The following is a 19,869-nucleotide window of genomic DNA, read 5'->3' as shown; positions in this document are numbered from 1 at the left end:
CCGTGTTCGCTGGTAAGATTTACCTATCTATCTGTAGTATGTAGTATTGTATCAAATTAATTTAGTAGTAGAATTCATTTTAGTTTTTAACGCGTGATACTATTTTAGCCGCGCCATAGTGCGTTTGCGACCAGCATTGATCCAGATCAGCCTGCGCATCCGCGCAGTTGCCTGGTCAGGATCCATGCTGTTCGCTAACGGTTTCTCTAATAGCATGGCTGCTTGTCTGGATCCTTGCTGGTCGCAAACACACTATGTCGGTTTTCTAGTGGTGCAGCTCATTTCATAATTCTTTTTTTTACCACAAAGTAACAGTTCAGTCATTATCATGACTCGTACTTGTCATTGTGCTGTACGTGCGCAGAGGAGGGAGTTGGGTATGGGGGACAGAAGTTATTCGTGGTTGAAAAAGTTCGCTACAATATACAATTTTCAAGATAGGAAATATATACGTTTATACATCCTGTTCGTCACTTGCATGTATAACATCTACTCTCTTTTTTATGTATATCGTAGTTATTTAACTTGACATTCAGAGTACGAAACACCGAAACCGGATATTTAACTGTCAAATGTCAATTTTCTCTGACACACTGATCATAGTGTTATCAGATCAGGTACTTCAAACGTTGCTTCAGAGGTGACTTTTAGGCAAGTAGAGAAATATGGACAATATTTTTGTCCTGTAAGTATAATTCAAGGGAATTTCTATCCGTTGTGTACTGAATTAAATCCAAGCGCAAATGTGTCCGTTTCGTAGTACAAGTGTTCATTTATCTGAGATTTGTGCCGTTGTTCAAACACTTCTATAAACTCAACTCAACTCAGCTATTCCTTTATTTCAACCCAGGTACGTTTACATATACATTTCTACAGCAAGGGCATAAAACAAAACCTATTCTCTTTAATCTTTACCTTGCTAAATTTCTAATATGGACTGGTCCATCATTCAATTTGGGCAGTACCATTTATTATTCGAAGGGGTGTTTGCTGAAAATTTACTGACTGAATAGCGAGCAGTGCAGACCATGATCTTGTTCTATACTACAAAGGCAGAATCATGTGCCGTCAGCAGGCTAAAGGTTAATAGACTGACAGTGGTTCCGAAACAAGATAGATATAAATTTCATATTTAGAAATCCTTTTCGTTACTATAAATAGCTTATTTTTAGTAACTTTTTTATTATTGGCCGTAGGAAAACCGAGACCACTTTTCAGTGTACAACATGGATGGTACCTTCAATTTGTAGGTGTATTTTGACACATCTATACCTTGTAAGAATTTTTTTTTCTTTTTGTTTAAATTCTTCCCTTTGTTGTTCCTGTCCTTTGGATTTAGATATTTTTTCTGAGGACCTTCTTGTCGTCAAGTGCAATGATAACAGGTGAGCGATATAGGGCCATCATGATAAATTGATACACTGTGTAACATATATTTTCACATCTTTTCTCAGGAGATTTAAATCAGTTATTTCCTCATGAAAGGTTTTGTATCTTATACTGCTTATGTTCAATCTTGCATATTTCTGTGGAAGTACATTTATAGAAGATACGTAAATAGCTTTTTTTCCGGAGCAAGAGTTATTAATCTAAATTTCAAATTTCAAATATTTAAGGTAATTCCAGTCAGGCAGCCAATCAAATTCAGGTAAACATGCAGCCGGCATCCATCAGCCAGTCACCATTAGCAACACAGAGATTGCAGCAAGCTAGCCAATCACAGTCTGTGTCTCAAAGGCTGAAACAGCTTGGAATACATACGAGCATAGGTTCCAGAAACAACACACCAACAGCTAGTCCTGTTATATCACAACCCCCAATAGGTAGTAATCATTATACTTCACATTTCTGATATTCACACTGATCCAAGCTTTGCTTACACAAGGAATATGATTGAATATTTTTTTCATATAGAAGAATACTGCACACTTTGTATTTGGTTTTGATGAAATACCTCTTTCACTAAGGATAAATAACAGTTTTATCAATAAAATGTTGCTGTAGATCATTAAATATCACCTTAATTGTGGCTATATCAATTTGCAAACATACAATACCAGAACTTCTAGAAATGAAATTAGAATATTGTCATAGTATTAATAAATGTAGTTTGCCTGTTTGCTTTATATTCACAAATTACCTTGCATCTCTTATAGCACAGCTATTTGGTAGCCCACCATCATCAGCGGGTGGGGCTCAGATCTTACCCCAGCAGCAAGCAGCAGGCACTAGAACCCCCACACATACCCAAACACCCACACCTCCACCCTCAATAGTATCACCACCTCCGCAGACTCTAGGGCTGGGCAGGAAGTCGAGCCTCACTGCAGAATCCTCCACTATACACCACATGCCACAAACCACACACCAGGCAAATGTTGGCAGTATTGTACAAGGTATGTACATCATGCTTGTTTCTTTTGTTGCTTACCCCTATCTTTACTTTTTAGCTCACCTGTCACATAGTGACAAGGTGAGCTTTTGTGATCACCCTTCGTCCGTCGTCTTTCGTCAGTCCTTCCGTCCGTCTGTCCGTCAACAATTTCTTGTCTGCACGATAGTGGTTTCATTTATGATTTTATTTAACCAAACTTGCACACAACTTGTATCACCATAAGATCTCGGTTCCTTTCTTGAACTGGCCATATCCCATTATGGGTTCCAGAGTTATGGCCCCTGAAAGGGCCAAAATTAGCTATTTTGAGCTTGTCTGCACAATAGTAGCCTTATTTACGATTTGATTTTTACCAAACTTGCACACAACTTGTATCACCATAAGATCTTGGCTCCTTTTTGTAACTGGCAAGATTCCATTATGGGTTCCAGAGTTATGGTCCCTGAAAGGCCCAAAATTAGCTATTTTGAGCTTGTCTGCACAATAGCAGCTTTATTTATGATTTGATTTTTACCAAACTTACAGACAACTTGTATCACCATAAGATCTTTGTTTCTTTCTGGAACTGGCAAGATTCCTTTATGGGTTCCAGAGTTATGGCCCCTGAAAGGGTCAGAATTAGCTATTTTGACTTTGTCTGCACAATAGCAGCTTCATTTATGATTTGATTTTAACCAAACTTACACAAAACTTGTGTCACCATAAGATCTTGGTTCCTTTCTTGAACCCGGCCCCTGATAGGGCCGGAATTAGCTATTTTGAGCTTGTCTGCACAATAGAAGCTGCATTTATGATTTGAATTTTATCAAACTTGCACAAAACTTGTGTCACCAAAAGATCTTGGTTACGTTCTTGAACCGGCCAGATCCCATAATGGGTTCCAGAGTTATGGCCCCTGAAAGGGCCAAAATTGGCTATTTTGACCTTGTCTGCACAATAGCAGCTTCATTTATGATTTGATTTTAACCAAATTTGCACACAACTTGTAACACCATAAGATCTCGATTCTTTTTTATACGCCCGCAGGGACGTATTTTGTTATCGCCTCGGTGTCCGTCTGTGTGTTGGTTAGCTATTTCCCTTCTGCTCTGTTACCTTTTGAACCCCTTGATGGATTTCAGCGAAACCTGACACAAGTGTTCACACATTGAAAGGATGTGCAGAGCTCATGTTTCGGATGGCTTAATTCAATGTCAAGGTCACACTTAGGGATCAAAGGTCATATGACTTTGTTTTATGTGAATATTGCTCTGCATTTGCATTGCCTTGCGGTGCTCTTGTTTTTATTTGGCAGATCCTTCTTTTGTTTGCTTACAATATATTTTTTATTACTTCCCTTTTATGTTACTATAAATAGCTTATTTAGTAACTTTTTTATTATTGGCCGAAGGGAAAAACTGAGACCACTTTCCTGTGGTACAACATGGATGGTACCGCCAATTTTTAGGTGTATTTTGATATATCTGTACCTTGTAAAAAAATTTTCTTTTTGTTTTTGGCGAAAGCAGTGGTACTCAGGTGAGCGATATAGGGCCATCATGGCCCTCTTGTTACACAATTGTATCTGCCAAGTTCTAGCTTGTTGCTCAGTTACAAAAGGTAAACACATCTTGGTTATTATGTCTCCCACCACACAGTGGTGTGGGAGACATTGATTTACTCCTGTCTGTGTGTCACAAAGCTTGTCTGCACTCTTAAGACGAACATTTCTCATCCGATCTGCACCAAACTTGAACTACCAGTGCAGCATTGTAGACCAGTTACTCCACTACACTACAGCATTGTAGACCGGTGCAGCATTGTAGACCAGTTACCACTACTGACACAGCATTGTAGCTCGGTTACTCCAACATGTGAATACCAATAGGCCTCAAACAGTATACAAAGACAGACTTACTATTTAGATGATTAGGCAGTTGTGGGAGACATGCGCTTTTCTCAAAAGCACCTAGTTTTTTTATCATTTTGTAAAGTTCAGTTTTTGCTTCAAACTGTAATTTCTATGATCATTCTAGATTGTATTTATGTTATTTTTGTCAGATTCTGTTCTTCTTCAACATCGTTTTCCATTGATTTGTTCTCAAGAGTGTGTCTATTAGCTGACATCACTGTTCTGCACCAGGAACTTGTAGTGGACTAATACAGTTGGAACTCAGTACCACAAATTCCAAGGGATTGAGTGTTTTGCCTCAAGATAACAGAAATTTGACTTAAAATAATATTTTTCTGCACATGTTTTAGGGATTGGACTTGAAAATGTTTTTGAGATAGCCGAAATTTTGAGATACACGAGTTCGAACTATAGGGTTTCAACTGTACTGTACCTCTTGTGTTTCAGTTCAATAGTAATTAACACCTTTTACCTAAACATAAGATGTGATTCTACATGTTATATTTAGCTGAATATAATTGCAGAGATCTCTTTCAATCACTGTATCAGATTTGTGTTTTTGAATCAGTGACATGTTTGTATATTTTTGTGTATATCCTGTTAGGAGAGAACACAACCCCAGCCTCTACCAGCATCAGTCATCAACCTCAAGGTGTTGCCAATATCAACATTGCCAACATTACAGGTATACCACCTAACATCAACATTCAGAATCTCACTGGTCTGCCGGGTATGAATATTGCCAATCTACAGGGTCTACAAAACATGCAGGTATACATTTATCTTTTTGATTGTTACAAAGTTTGACACTGTTTGTTCATTGATATTTTAAAAGTGACTGAATGGGCATCTGTGACTGAGCAGTTAAGGTCACTATCTTCAAATTACTAATTACTTGTCTCTGTAGGTTTGAAACCTTGCTTATTGTGCAGAATTCTTTACTGTCGAAAAGCTATCCTGGCTGTTTGGAAAGGTTAGCAGCTCGACCTAGGTACTGTTTTTTTTTACTCAAAAAAAGTGGAATCTGGGGTCTGCCTCCCAACATGAAAACTGGAAAATACATGTAGTTTCAGTAAAGTTCTATATTGAAAACAGTGTGTCAACTTTAGGTAACTGAAGGTTTTGCAAAAATAAAAAAAAAACTGAAATTTAAACAGTATCCCGGTAGTCATATATAAGACAATTAAGTTACCATCCTTTAACCCTCAAGCATTTATATATGATGGAGAGGTCACTGTTGTGTACAAATCTAGAGATACTATTTGAAAGTTTCTTTTCTGTGATCAGTTTCATCTATGAATTGTAAATATACCATTATGTAATAGAAATCTATCAAAACTGAAAAGTTTGTGTTCAAATAAAGATGTCTGAATAAATATTCCTGCAACTGCTCTGAAACTAAGATCATGCAAAAAATGGCTTTGCTAAGCACACAGATCTGAAAGTCTTAGCTTCTTGTTACATTACTGATCCTAGCTAAAAAAGAATGGGTTAAGCTGTATTTAATAGTTGTTTATTTTGTCGTTGGAAAAGCAGTCTTCCTAATGTTAACTTGTGCTTTTACACTTTATCAGCTTATTGCATTGGTAATAAACAAGCTTTAAGGCTTGCAAGATGTCAAGGTGAAACATGGTAAGGTTAGCATCTCTTGAAGTAGCACTTTCCGATAAAGCATTATAACTTGATTTCAAAATAAGCTGACAGCAATATCCCTTAGGTGACCTACCAGTTTCTTTCAGATTATTCTGTTTCATTGACATGGCCGGATGGGGGCAGAGTTAGTTTTCCCGATATGGCTGTATGGAAATTTTTGAAAGACTCCTGAAACAGCTGACATGATTTCAAAATAATTTGACTAACTCGTTTGTTTTACATAATTACAGGTGTCCCTCTCTTTACCTGGTGGCAGTATAGCTGTTCCTATCAGTATGATAAACACTAACTCAGCTGTGTTACAGAACCAGCAGGGAATTCTTGGTGTTTCTTCTGGCGGTACTTCATCCTCAAACACACCTGTAAGTTGCATATCTATATCACCTTAACATTATAAATATTGTTCATAAAATACTTCCTGGTTGATATTTCTTCACTTGTACTTGATTTGTTTATTGATACACTGATCCAAAAGAATATAAGGAGTGCTAGACACACATTGTAAGTGTTTAAAGTCTGAAAGTTAGACTTAAAATAGTCAAACATTCAGTTTGCCATAACTTTGTTCATTGCAAATTTGTACTAATGAAATTGTGCTGAACTGTCTGTTGCTGCAGGATAGACATGCAGAGTCTCATAACAATCTGTGCAGATTTAGCTGTGACAAACGGTAAAAAAAGGAAACTTAGCATTTAGAAGACTCAGTCTTAATTTAAGATTTAAAATGGTGATCACTACGGGCCCAGCATCATTTACAAAAGAAGATAGATAGAGTATTTACAGGTACATCAATTAAATTTGATTTTATTAGTACAGTGTTGTTATTAGTGCAGTCCTGTTTGCTAGGTAACATAGTGTGTGATGTTTTAAATTGTAAACACTAATTTACAATTTAAATGAAATGATAATGATAAACTAGCTTAGTACAGATGAGTAATGTTGTTTATGATGTGTTTACAGAGTGGTGTGACAACAGTAATGTCGGTAAATCCAGGTCAGTCTTCTGTTGTTTCCATGGTAACACAGTCAACAGCACAACCACATTCTGTGGCTACAACATCACATGTTGTCACAGGTATTTTATTAACACATATAAAACACTATGGTCATTTTTATTGCTTTAAAGGTATATTCAGTGTGTATACTTGAGGCTGTAAGAGCACTTCCTGTATTGTCATTTGGTTTGTTTCTGTTCAATGAATGTACAACTGAGGTTGTAAAGTTCATTATCATAGCCTAGAAAGTGTCATTTTGTGAGTGATATAACTGGGCAACCTTTGATAAAATTTGTCTTTGTTGTCTTCTCCATCTTACATTTTTTCCTTGTACCAATTCTGGTTAAGTCTGTAACTTTTTGTAGAATATATTTGTTTCAAATTTTTATTCATGTTGAAAGAAAATCTTTCTCTATAAAATCCATGTTTTCTCTACCATCTATAAAACATGTAATCATGGTGAAAATTTTGGAGAAACTCAGTGGTTTTGGAAGTTAAAATTACATTTACAAAAACTTTACTTCGTAGATATGTGTCTGATATAAGTATTGCATGTGCATTTCTTTGTGTTTCCTCTAGGTGTCATAACACAGCCAAGTAACGTGATACCAGGTACCAGTATGTTGTCAGTACCAATTAACCTGGCTGGTACACCACTGGTACCAGCTGGTCTCAAACCTGCCAGTCAGACAATAAGGAGTTCCTCTTCAATACCACTACAGTTACAGGTACATATGATAAATTATATACTATTGTATATAACATTACTATAACCTTCGTGTCCCTCAGATGTTTTGGGAGGGTGGGGTTCACTTGGATTTTCCCTTGTTTATGTCTGTTCATCTGAATGCCCAACCATCCATCCAAATTTGTGTTGTGTATATCTCAAAAATTATTTGACCTAGAGTCATCAAACATCATAGGATTGTTAATTAGCTTGTGAATTTGTTCACCTAGGGTTTTATTTAGGTTTTCACTCAACCAGACCAGAACTGTGGCCCTTGACTTAGTAAAAATATATTTAAAAAGGCCTAAAGATTTGTGTTACATGTATCTCAGAAAGTTTTTGACATGTTTATCAAACATTATAGGATTGTTATGCAGCATGTGAAATTGTGCACTTTGCATTTGTTTGGGATTTCAATCTGCTAGACCAGAGTTACAGTCCTTGGCTTAGTTGAAAAATATGCATTAAGGGCGTAGAAGTATGTGTTGCACCAATCTTCAAATTAGTTGAGTTGTGATCTGTGTTGAAACATTATACCACCAACATTAAATTGCATTGAAGTTCTTTGTGTTTGTCACAAACCAGATTTGTTATATCTCTTAAGTTAGTAACTGTTGCATAAATAAATAGAGTTAGCTACACACAAACTTATTATGAATAAAAAAAACTTTTTATACGCCCGTTTGAAAAACGGGACGTATTATGGGAATGCACCTGACGGGTGGGTGGGCGGCGTCCACAGACCTTGTCCGGAGCATATCTTCTACATGCATAGAGGGATTTTGATGAAACTTGGCACAGTTGTTCACCATCATGAGACGGATTGTCTTGCGCAAGAACCAGGTCCCTAGGTCTAAGGTCAAGGTCACACTTAGAGGTTAAAGGTCAAATTCAAGAATGACTTTGTCCGGAGCATACCTTCTACATGCATGGAGGGATTTTGATGAAACTTGGCACAGTTGTTCACCATTATGAGACGGAGTGTCATGCGCAAGAACCAGGTCCCTAGGTCTAAGGTCAAGGTCACACTTAGAGGTCAAAGGATACAAGAATGAAAACTTTGTCCGGAGCATTTCTTCTTCATGCATAGAGGGATTTTGATATAACTTGTCACAAATGTTCACCACCGTGAGGCGGAGTGTCATGCACAAGAACCAGGTCCCTAGGTCTAAGGTCAAGGTCACACTTAGAGGTCAAAGGATACAAGAATGAAAACCTTGTCCGGAGCATTTCTTCTTCATGCATAGAGGGATTTTGATATAACTTGGCACAAATGTTCACCACCACGAGACGAAGTGTCATGCGCAAGAACCAGCTCCCTAGGTCTAAGGTCAAGGTCACACTTAGAGGCCAAAGGGCAGATACAAGAATGACTTTGTCCGAAGCATTTCTTCTTCATGCATGGAGGGATTTTGATGTAACTTGGCACAATTATATACCATCATGAGAGGAAGTGTCATGCACAGTTCCTTTCTTTAGAATTACTTCCCTTTGTTGTTACTATAAATAGCTTATATTGTAACTTCTTCATTCCTAGTCTTAGGGAAAAATCGAGACCACTTTTCTGTAGTACAAAATGCATGCTACATCCAATTTTGAGGTGTATTTTGACCAATCTCTACCTGGTAAAGATTTTTTTGTGGACTTTTTTTTTTAAGATTAACTTCCCTTAGTTGTTACTATAAATAACTTATATTGTAACTTTTTTATAATTGTCCATAGGGAAAATCCAAGACCACTTTTCTGTGGTACAACATTTATGTTACTTTCAAATTTTAGGTTATTTTAAGGTCTCTCTACCTGGTAAGGAATTTTTTTGTGAACTTAGGAAAACAAAAGACTTACAATGATTACTAAACAACCACAAAATTAAAATTCATTTGCAATACAGGAGCTAGAGTAAAGAAATTTGCTGTGACGGGCGTATATTGTGACATTCTGGCACTCTTGTTTTTCTTGGATGAATAAAAGTACGGTCACTCATACACTACAGTTTCCTTCGCATATTTAACTTCACACATGAAATGTTTTGTTGGGGTATTCATCACTATTATTATTATTATACCAGGTTTATATAGCGCCCTTTTCATGATAAACGCGTTCAAAGGCGCTTTACATATAGCAAATGCAGCCACACAGGGTGTGAAATTCATCCTCTACTAGTACAGACACAGAGTGATCTGACCAGAGCGACAGAGTGAGATAAAACCCGAGAACAGATAGAGAGAAATCCTTTTAGATACAGGCCTGTCTGGCTAACTTAGCCTAAGTCTTTGTGAATAGACAGTCTTGTTCTTTAACATGCCCAGTTTATAGCACCGATACATGCGATGCTGCTTTCCAGGGAAGAACCAAGGCCTCTTGGTTAGGTGGGAGACACTCAAGAGCATCACAGAAATTTCCAGTGCCTGGACCGGGATTCGAACCCAGGACCTCTGGATTGGCAGTCAAGCGTGTTACCACTAGACCACCAGCCCACCTATAACTCTAGTGATGGGTTCAGTTTCCACAGATAAGCCCATTTCACTAGACAGCACTGCAATAATCAAACACAGAGCCTCCTGAGAGAGCTCTTGTGAAAAAAGATTTTTTCAATGAAAATATCCTGAAGCTCTGTGTTACAGAAAAATAATTTATGTGACTATTATGCTGAATTTTGATTAACTGATGAAATTGATATTTACAAGTCAGAATGCTAAAATTCAGATATGTCTTAATAAAACCTGTTGCAGTCCATAGTGCCTTGTGGTAACTTTATAAATGATCTCAAAAATTATGAGAAAAAAATTGATTGAACATACTGATGTTTAAATGATTCTCTCTTAGGATTATTCAAACCATGACCCATGGGTCAAACCTGGCACTGCTTTGAGTATTTTTCAGTTGAACATAGGGATTTTTATGCCCCGAAGGGAGGCATATAGTTTTTGAACCGTCTGTCAGTCTGTCGGTCTGTCCGCAATTTTCGTGTCCGGTCCATATCTTTGTCATCGATGGATGGATTTTCAAATAACTTGGCATGAATGTGAACCACAGTAAGACGACGTGTCGCGCGCAAGACCCAGGTCCGTAGCTCAAAGGTCAAGGTCACACTTAGACGTTAAAGGTCATTTTTCATGATAGTGCATTCGTGTCCGGTCCATATCTTTGTCATCCATGGATGGATTTTCAAATAACTTGGCATGAATGTGTACCACAGTAAGACGACGTGTCGCGCGCAAGACCCAGGTCTGTAGCTCAAAGGTCAAGGTCACTCTTAGACGTTAAAGGTCATATTTCATGATAGTGCATTGATGGGCGTGTCCAGACCATATCTTTGTCATTCATGCATGGAATTTTAAAATTATTGGGCATGAATGTGTACCACGGTTAGACGACGTGTCGCGCGCAAGACCCAGGTCCGTAGGTCAAAGGTCCTAAACTCTAACATCAGCCATAACTATTCATTCAGAGTGCCATCGGGGGCATGTGTCATCCTATGGAGACAGCTCTTGTTTTAGCTCACCTGTCACATAGTGACAAGGTGAGCTTTTGTGAACACCCTTCGTCCGTCGTCTGTGCGTCCGTGCGTGCGTCAACACTTTCTTGTCTGCACGATAGTGGTTTCATTTATGATTTTATTTTAACCAAACTTGCACACAACTTGTATCACCATAAGATCTCGGTTCCTTTTTTGAACTGGCCAGATCCCATTATGGGTTTCAGAGTTATGGTCCCTGAAAGGGCCAAAATTAGCTATTTTGAGCTTGTCTGCACAATAGCAGCTTTATTTATGATTTGATTTTTACCAAACTGGCAAACAACTTGTATCACCATGAGATCTTGGTTCCTTTCTTGAACTGGCGAGATTCCTTTATGGGTTCTAGAGTTATGGCCCCTGAAAGGACCAAAATTAGCTATTTTGACCTTGTCTGCACAATAGCAGCTTCATTTATGATTTGAATTTAATCAAACTTGCACAAAACTTGTGTCACCATAAGATCTCAATTCCTTTCTTGAACCGGCTAGATCCCTTAATGCGTTCCAGAGTTATGGCCCCTGAAAGGGCCAAAATTAGCTATTTTGACCTTGTCTGCACAATAGCAGCTTCATTTATGAATTGATTTTAACCAAACTTGTATACAACTTGTATCACCACAAGGTCTTTGTTCCTTTCTTGAGCTGGCCAAATTCCATCATGGGTTTCAGAGTTATGGCCCCTTAAATGTCCAAAATTGGCTATTTTGGCTTTTGCAGCCATATAGAGACTTCATTTATAGTTTTATTTGATACAAACTTCCAAAATATCTTCAACAACACTAAACCTTAGATTCCATGACAAATCAGATCCAATTGTAGGTTCCAGAGTTATTTTATATCTGATTACCTCCCCTGATTGTAATCAAAATGGATTTATATCAGTAAGTACTTATAGGACTTATTTGAAATTTCATAATTGTCATTAGTTGGACTGAGACAATCAGGGTAGATAACTATGAACTGATTTTATGTCAAATTTACTTCCTTTATTTCAAATTAAAATGGGTATATCTCCGTAACTAATGAAGATACTGATCTGAAATTTCATTTATGTCAACAGATTTATTTGGCAGAGCCGTCTTTTGTTCACTTACAATATTTATTTTTTTTAATTACTTCCCTTTTACGTTACTATAAATAGCTTATTTTTAGTAACTTTTTTATTATTGGCCGTAGGGAAAAACCGAGACCACTTTTCTGTGGTACAACATGGATGGTACCTCCAATTTTTAGGTGCATTTTGACATATCTGTACCTTGTAAGAATTGTTTTTTTCTTTTTGGTTAAATTTCTTCCCTTTGTTGTTCCTGTCCTTTGGACTTAAATATTTTTACTGAGGACCTTCTTGTCCTCAAGTGCAATGATAACAGGTGAGCGATATAGGGCCATCATGGCCCTCTTGTTAAATCTTACCGCTTCCTTTGGACAACTTCTTGTTATGAACTGCTTAAGGGATGTTCACTAAAATTGACCTTAAAGCAAGGCTAAAAACAGAAAGATTTTTAAAAATAATTTCTCCTTATGAACAGTTTGATGATTAGAATTGTTTTTTTTAATAATTCCCAAGTTTTCATTTCCAAATGGTTCATGTCTGCTGGAAATGGAAGCACCCAGGATTAAAGATAGAAAAAACTTCTTCCCTGGAACCCCTTTGACAGATGTTTACTAAATTTACTCAGAAGCATTCTTGTGTGAACTTTTTTTAAATGTTAATGAAATGGTTCCAGGTAACCTATATCTACAGATGCCTAGATAACCTTTACAATGGTGTTTAACTTCAAGTAAGTCAAATTCCCATTGCAATCAGTCTGGTAAGCATCTTGCACCAAATTTGACCTACTATTTAATAGTTTAGCCGATGCATTTATTAGTAGGCACGTTTTTATTCATCCCTTTCAGTTTGGTCAGCATGGCATACAGTTTGTGAATTTGCAACAACAGGCAAGGCCACAAATGAAGGCAGGTTCAAGTCTACAACAAAACCAGACCCTTACACAAGTAGGGGTTAAACCTTCAACTTCCATACAGGGTCCTCTAACAACAGGTAAGATCTTCAGATGGGGGTTAAACCCTCAACTTTCATACAGGGATCTCTTAATACAGGTAAACTTCTGAGTTTAAACCCTCATCTTCCATACAGCCTGCCCGCTTGGCTCAATGGGAGAGTGCAGATCTACAGATTGGAGGGTCATCAGTACCATCCTCAGGCAAGGCGCATGCTTTCCATGATGATTTGTTGAAAGATATTGAATGTGTCAAATCATTCGTCCTCCATCTCTGATTCATGTGGGGAAGTTAGCAGTTACTTGCTGAGAACAGGTTTGTACTGGTACAGAATCCAGGAACATTGGTTAGGTTAATTGCCAACCATTACATTACTAAATACTGTTGAAAAACGGTGTTAAACCCCAAAAGAATTAAAAAGAAAATATCATCTTCCTTACGGGAAAATGCAAAGAGTTAGAGCATTACTATTTTAAATGGAATGATAGTTTATATGTTATTATAAATACCACATTCCCACAATTTGTTTAAGATAATAGGACAAACTTTTGATTTTAAAGAGAAAATTATATGGGTAGGGCGTGAGTTTCTTGTGTTGTGAACTCATTTAGGAATATACAGAAAATCAGGGGATTTAAAGGAAAGTTTTGAAAATAGCTGAATAAGATATACAGGAAAGCAGTGAATTTGAAATATACAGAAAACCAGTCACAGACTCACCACTACAAAACTATCTTCTTACTTACTTGTTTGACCATAAAAATTTAATGAAGTTCTGCCTTATTTACAGGAAATGTACTTCAGAATTGTCAGCATGTGGTATATCTTAACTTTGAGATTTAAAATTTCAGCAATATTACCCACTCATGGTCCTGGGCAGCATGTGTTGTCCCAGATCCCTGTGGGTAAGAGTGGTGGCCCAGCAGGTGGTATTACAACAACATTAACCCATCAGCAGTTGGTACAACTACAGCCTCAGTTCCAGGCACAGCTACAGGTAAAGTAAATCCTTTCACAATAAAGTTTTGTGTTCTAACACCACATAATACAGGCATATGTGTCCTGTGGACATATTTTTCTAGTCAAGACATTCAAACAATTAGTATTTTACTAAAATTAAATATGATTTAGAATAATATTTATGTATCTGGTATTATTTTATACTTGGGTCACTACAGTAGCACTACTTGGGGTCCCTACCTGAAGAAGCACTACACTAGCACTGCTGGGGTCACAACCTGAAAAAGCACTGGCTCACTGCAATAGCACTACTTGGGTCTCTTCCTGAAACAGCACTGAGGTCACTAACATTGCACTGCTGGGGTCACTAACATAGCACTGCTTGGGTCTCTACCTGCAAAAGCACTGAGGTCACTAACATAGCACTGCGGGGTCTCTACCTGAAAAAGCACTGAGGTCACTAACATGGCACTGCTGGGTTCTCTACCTGAAAAAGCACTGAGGTCACTAACATGGCACTGCTGGGGTCTTTACCTGAAAAAGCACTGAGGTCACTAACATAGCACTGCTGGGGTCTCTACCTAAAAAAGCACTGAGGTCACTAACATAGCACTGCTGGGGTCTCTACCTGAAAAAGCACTGAGGTCACTAACATAGCACTGCTGGGGTCTCTACCCGAAAAAGCACTGAGGTCTATAATGTAGCACTGCTGGTGACTCTACCTGAAACAGCACTTGGGTCAGTAACATAGCACTGCTAGGGTCTCTACCTGAAAAAGCACTGAGGTCAGTAACATAGCACTGCTGGGGTCTCTACTTGAAAAAGCATTGGGGTCACTAACATAGCACTGCTGGGGTCTCTACCTGAAAAAACACTGAGGTCACTAACATAGCACTGCTGGGGTCCCTACCTGAAAAAGCACTGAGGTCATTAACATAGCACTGCTTGGGTCTCTACCTGAAAAAGCACTGAAGCCACTAACATAGCACTGCTGGGGTCTCTACCTGAAACAGCATTTGGGTCACTAACATAGCACTACTGAGGTCACTTACATAGCACTACTGGGGTCACTAACATAGCACTACTGGGGTCACTAACATATCACTATTGGGGTCACGAACATAGCATTACTGAGGTCACTAACATAGCACTACTGAGGTCACTAGCATAGCACTACTGGGTTCACTAACATATCAGTTTTGGGGTCACAAACATAGCATTACTGAGGTCACTAAGATAGCACTACTGAGGTCACTAACATAGCACTATTGGGGTCACTAACATAGCACTACTGAGGTCACTAACATAGCACTACTGGGGTCTCTACCTGAAACAGCATTTGGGTCACTAACATAGCACTGCTGGGGACTCTACCTGAAACAGCACTGGGGTCTCTAACATAGCACTACTAGGATCACTAACATAGCACTACTGTTGTCACTAACATAGCACTACTGTGGTCACTAACATAGCACTACTGAGGTCACTAACATAGCACTGCTGGGGCCTCTACCTGAAACAGCACTGGGGTCTCTAACAAAGCACTACTAGGGTCACTAACATAGCACTACTGTTGTCACTAACATAGCACTACTGAGGTCACTAACATAGCACTACTAGGGTCACTAACATAGCACTACAGGGGTAACTAACAAAGCACTACTGAGGTCACTAGCATAGCACTACTGAGGTCGCTAACATAGCACTACTGGGGTCACTAGCATAGCACTACCGAGGTCACTAACATAGCACTACTGGGGTCACTAACATAGCACTACTGAGGTCACTAGCATAGCACTAATGAGGTCACTAACATAGCACTACTGAGGTCACTAGCACAGCACTACTGAGGTCACTAACATAGCACTACTGAGGTCACTAGCACAGCACTACTGAGGTCACTAGCATAGCACCACTGAGGTCACTAACATAGCACTACTGAGGTCACTAGCATAGCACTACTGAGGTCACTACCATAGCCCTACTGAGGTCACTAGCATAGCACTACTGAGGACACTAGCATAGCACTACTGGGGTCACTAACATAGCACTACTGGGGTCACTAACATAGCACTACTGAGGTCACTAACATAGCACTGCTGGGGTGACTAACATAGCACTCATGCGGTTACTAACATAGCACTACTGTGGTCACTAGCATAACCCTGTTGGGGTCACTAACATAGCACTGCTGGGGTCACTAACATAGCACTACTTTGGTCACTAACCTAGCACTACTGAGGTCACTAATATAGCACCACTGAGGCCACGTACATAGCACTACTGAGGTCACTAATATAGCACTACAGAGGTCACTAACATAGCAATACTGATGTCACTAGCATAGCGCTTCTGGGGTCACTAACATGGCACTACTTGGGTCTTTACCTGAAACAGCACTAGGGTCACTAACATAGCACTGCTTGGGTCACTAACATAGCACTACTTGGGTTTTTACCTGAAACAGCACTGGGGTCACTAACATAGCACTACTGGGGTCACTAGCATAGCACTGCTGGGGTCTCTACCTGAAACAGCACTAAGGTCACTAACATAGCACTGCTTGGGTCTCTACCTGAAACTGCACTGGGGTCACTAACATAGCACTGCTAGGGTCACTAACATAGCACTTCTGGGGTCACTAACATAGCCCTGCTGGGGTCACTAACATAGCACTACAGTGGTCACTAGCATAGCACTGTCGGGGACTCTACCTACAGCACTGAGGTCACTAGCATAGCACTGCTGAGGTCTCTACCTGAAACAGAACTGAGGTCACTAACATAGCACTACTGGGGTTACTTACATAGCACTTCTGGGGTCACTAACTTGAACTCCAATGGAGTTACAACATGGAACACCACTGGGTTCACTACCACTCTTCTCATATGGCACCAGTGTCGGAGGACCAGTCTGAATCCTAAGCCATGGATTGGTCGCTACAGAGCACAGTTTTTAGCTGGACTATTCAAAGAATAGGTAGAGCTATTGGACTCACCCATGTGTCCGCGTCGGCATCCCAATTTGGTTAAGCTTTTGTATGTAAGCTGGTAACTCAGTAACCACGTGTGGGAATGGATTGAAACTTCACACACTTATTCACTGTGATAAACTGACTTACATTGCACAGGTTTCATAATTCTTATTTTTTTTTTTACAAAATTATGGCCCTTTTTCAACTTAAAAATTTTTGGTTAAGGTTTTATATGTAAGCTTGTATCTACTAACGGGAATGGATTGAAACTTCACACACTTGTTCACTGTGATGATCTGACATGCATTGCGCAGGTTCCATAACTCTACTTTGCAGTTTTACAAAATTATGCCCCTTTTTCGACTTAGCTGTTTTTGGTTAAGTTTTTGTATGTACTCATGATATATGTATTCAACTGAACTAAATTAATACACACTGCAATACAGACATATTTACCATGTTATTTATTATCTCTTCTCAGGCATTCAAGAATCCCAGTCAGGCACCCCAGCAGCAGCTGCAGTTTCACCAGATACTGAAACAACCGGCAGTACCCACACAACCTAACATTACATTTGGTGGCAAACCTAAAAACAAGAAACGAACTACTCCTACTCCACCAAAATAACAAATATATATTAACCATTAATTTTAGTTCACAAGATGCTGAGTGGTCTAGTGATACAACAGTCAACAGATCTTTGAAAATGCAGAATTGTTTGAAACAGATTTATTTTACTGTAGGCCTTAAAAAATTTCTGTGTCAAATTTTTTTGTTATAACAATGATTTGATAACATTGTCTGCATGGACATACAAAATGAAAGAAAACTGGAGAGGCATTAATTTCCAGTGAAATGGATGTTTTATATATTAGCAACAATGTCCTGTGACTAGAATAGAGAAGCTTTCAGGCTTTTACTTCGATGTGACATTTAGGTTATTTATCAGTTTTTCATGTCTGTCACAAGTATCTGTTTAAATCTGGAGTTAAAATGGATTTAAAGTAGATTTATGTAAGAAACAATGGATAATAAATGGAAGATGTGGGCATTCATTTTGTCAGATAATCTGAGTGTTTTGCCTTAAATATAAGCAGATTTTGCACAGCAATATAAGAGAACGTGAATAAAGTACACGTTCTCATTTTAATAAAATTGTTAGTAGGTATTTTTTAATACTTGTATAAAGCTATACTTTAGCATACTGTTATATGTTACTGTGATAAAGAATTGTAAATAAAGTATTGGTATGTCTAAGTTGTTACGTATGACTTTTTATAATTGTACAGTTTTGCTATTCTGTATTGTTTCATTCAGTTTTAGCTCAAATGCTTGTGTTGAGCTTTTAAGATCATTGGATGTTTGTCTGTCTGATAAAACATCTTTGCCTAAACCAGCCTACAGCGACCGAAAGGAAAAACTCGGGAACTGCTGACATTTCAAAATAATTTCACAGAAATATTCTTTAGATGACTTTCAACCATACTCCTTTGAGTTACTTTGACTGTCAACCGTGACCTTCAGTGAGAACTTTGAAAAAGATCAACTAAGACGGTGAGTCTTTAGAAACGGTCTCAAAATGTAAATAGCTACATACTTGTATGAAGTAATACCTGCATATTTTATATCAAGGAAGGAGTAAATGTTAATGCTGTATGATGAATATCCCATTATTTAATGCTGTCTTAATTGATTTAAACTATGATAAAATGCAGATTTTAATATTAAAATTGCTTTAAACTTAAAAACAAAATGTCATGTTACATTAAAAATAATTAAAAGTAATACCTTTTATGATCAAAACTTGTTTCAACAACTTAAAGTATGAACTCGGATAGCAAATATTCAAGTTACCATAACATTTATTCTCCTGAAAACGTATTCTAAGTTACCAATGAAAAAGCAAAAAAAAAAAATAAAAAAATTAGAAAATAATTATAAATTTCATTCTCAAAATTCTGACAAGTAATATAAAAGACCCATATCTCATTATGCTCTCATAAGCAGTACTGATTGAAGTTTGGTTGGAAAACTACTGGGGAGGTGCCATTGTCTGCACTGTGCTGTAAAAAGTTAATGACATTGGTTTATTTCAGTTACTAGATTGGGTTCATTTAGTTTTTCAAATAGTAGAGAGGCCAGCAACATTTACCATGCACCCTGGACATTTTTCATAGGTACGAAAGTTTTTGGCAAGACCAACTCTTTCAAAATGAAAAAAGATGCTCCCATGAAAAAAAAAAACGAACTAAATAGTATTTCAATGTTTCCGTGACAAACGTCGTTTTTGGAAATGACCATACAGATGATAATCCATCATATCTTGTTCAGTTTTTTTGAGAAAAAAGAAAAAGTAAAAATGGAGCTGAAATTGTCCCTTTATTATAGAGATGGTACTTCATCTTTACAGTTTTTTTTTCAGAGTGAAACGATAGTTAAGTGCACCAATTTACCAAATATATTTATGGTTTTCCTCTTCCCCACGTAAAAATAGAAATATTTGATATCTGAAAAATGACTTTCTCAAAATATCTGAAGCAAAATGGACAACTCTTGTATTGACCGTTTTTCAATGATTTTAGGATTTCGCCAATTATAGTCTATATCAAAAGTTTCCACAGCTAAATAAATTCAATAGAGTATATTGTAGGGATAATACACGTTTTTTGTGTATTAACGTCTGCAGAAGCCCGCGGGATTGTTTGTGACCGAGACCGAAGGTCGAGGTCACAAACATATCCCAAGGGCTT

At 38.0% G+C, this 19,869-nt stretch overlaps 2 protein-coding genes across 4 annotated transcripts in view; both read left to right on the top strand.

Moving 5' to 3' along the window:
• Window positions 1–19,869, top strand: part of LOC123556442 (uncharacterized) — a 468,205-nt gene that overhangs the window by 252,046 nt on the left and 196,290 nt on the right. The window lies entirely within an intron of this gene.
• LOC123558108 (E1A-binding protein p400-like) lies at window positions 1,621–18,376 on the top strand. Its single transcript, XM_053542666.1, has 9 exons — window positions 1,621–1,823; window positions 2,157–2,396; window positions 4,891–5,057; window positions 6,170–6,301; window positions 6,900–7,014; window positions 7,514–7,662; window positions 13,080–13,224; window positions 14,036–14,181; window positions 17,600–18,376. Exons 1-9 carry the CDS (start codon window positions 1,655–1,657, stop codon window positions 17,744–17,746), a joined length of 1,410 nt encoding a protein of 469 aa, XP_053398641.1. The 5' UTR covers window positions 1,621–1,654; the 3' UTR covers window positions 17,747–18,376.

The sequence above is a fragment of the Mercenaria mercenaria genome, chromosome 5 (genome assembly GCF_021730395.1).
Source record: "Mercenaria mercenaria strain notata chromosome 5, MADL_Memer_1, whole genome shotgun sequence".
In the NCBI taxonomy this organism is placed as follows: Eukaryota; Metazoa; Mollusca; class Bivalvia; order Venerida; family Veneridae; genus Mercenaria; species Mercenaria mercenaria.
The sequence above is the reverse complement of the archived record's forward strand: the minus strand, read 5'-3'. Positions and strand labels throughout refer to the sequence as shown.

What these genes read in the sequence shown, in the direction of transcription:
- LOC123558108 (XM_053542666.1), top strand. Translation starts at nt 1,655, where the DNA reads ATGCAGCCGGCATCCATCAGCCAGTCACCATTAGCAACACAGAGATTG. An exon ending in TATATCACAACCCCCAATAG is followed by an intron (nt 1,824 to 2,156) that starts GTAGTAATCATT and finishes CATCTCTTATAG; the next exon opens with CACAGCTATTTGGTAGCCCA. An exon ending in CTTCATCCTCAAACACACCT is followed by an intron (nt 6,302 to 6,899) that starts GTAAGTTGCATA and finishes ATGTGTTTACAG; the next exon opens with AGTGGTGTGACAACAGTAAT.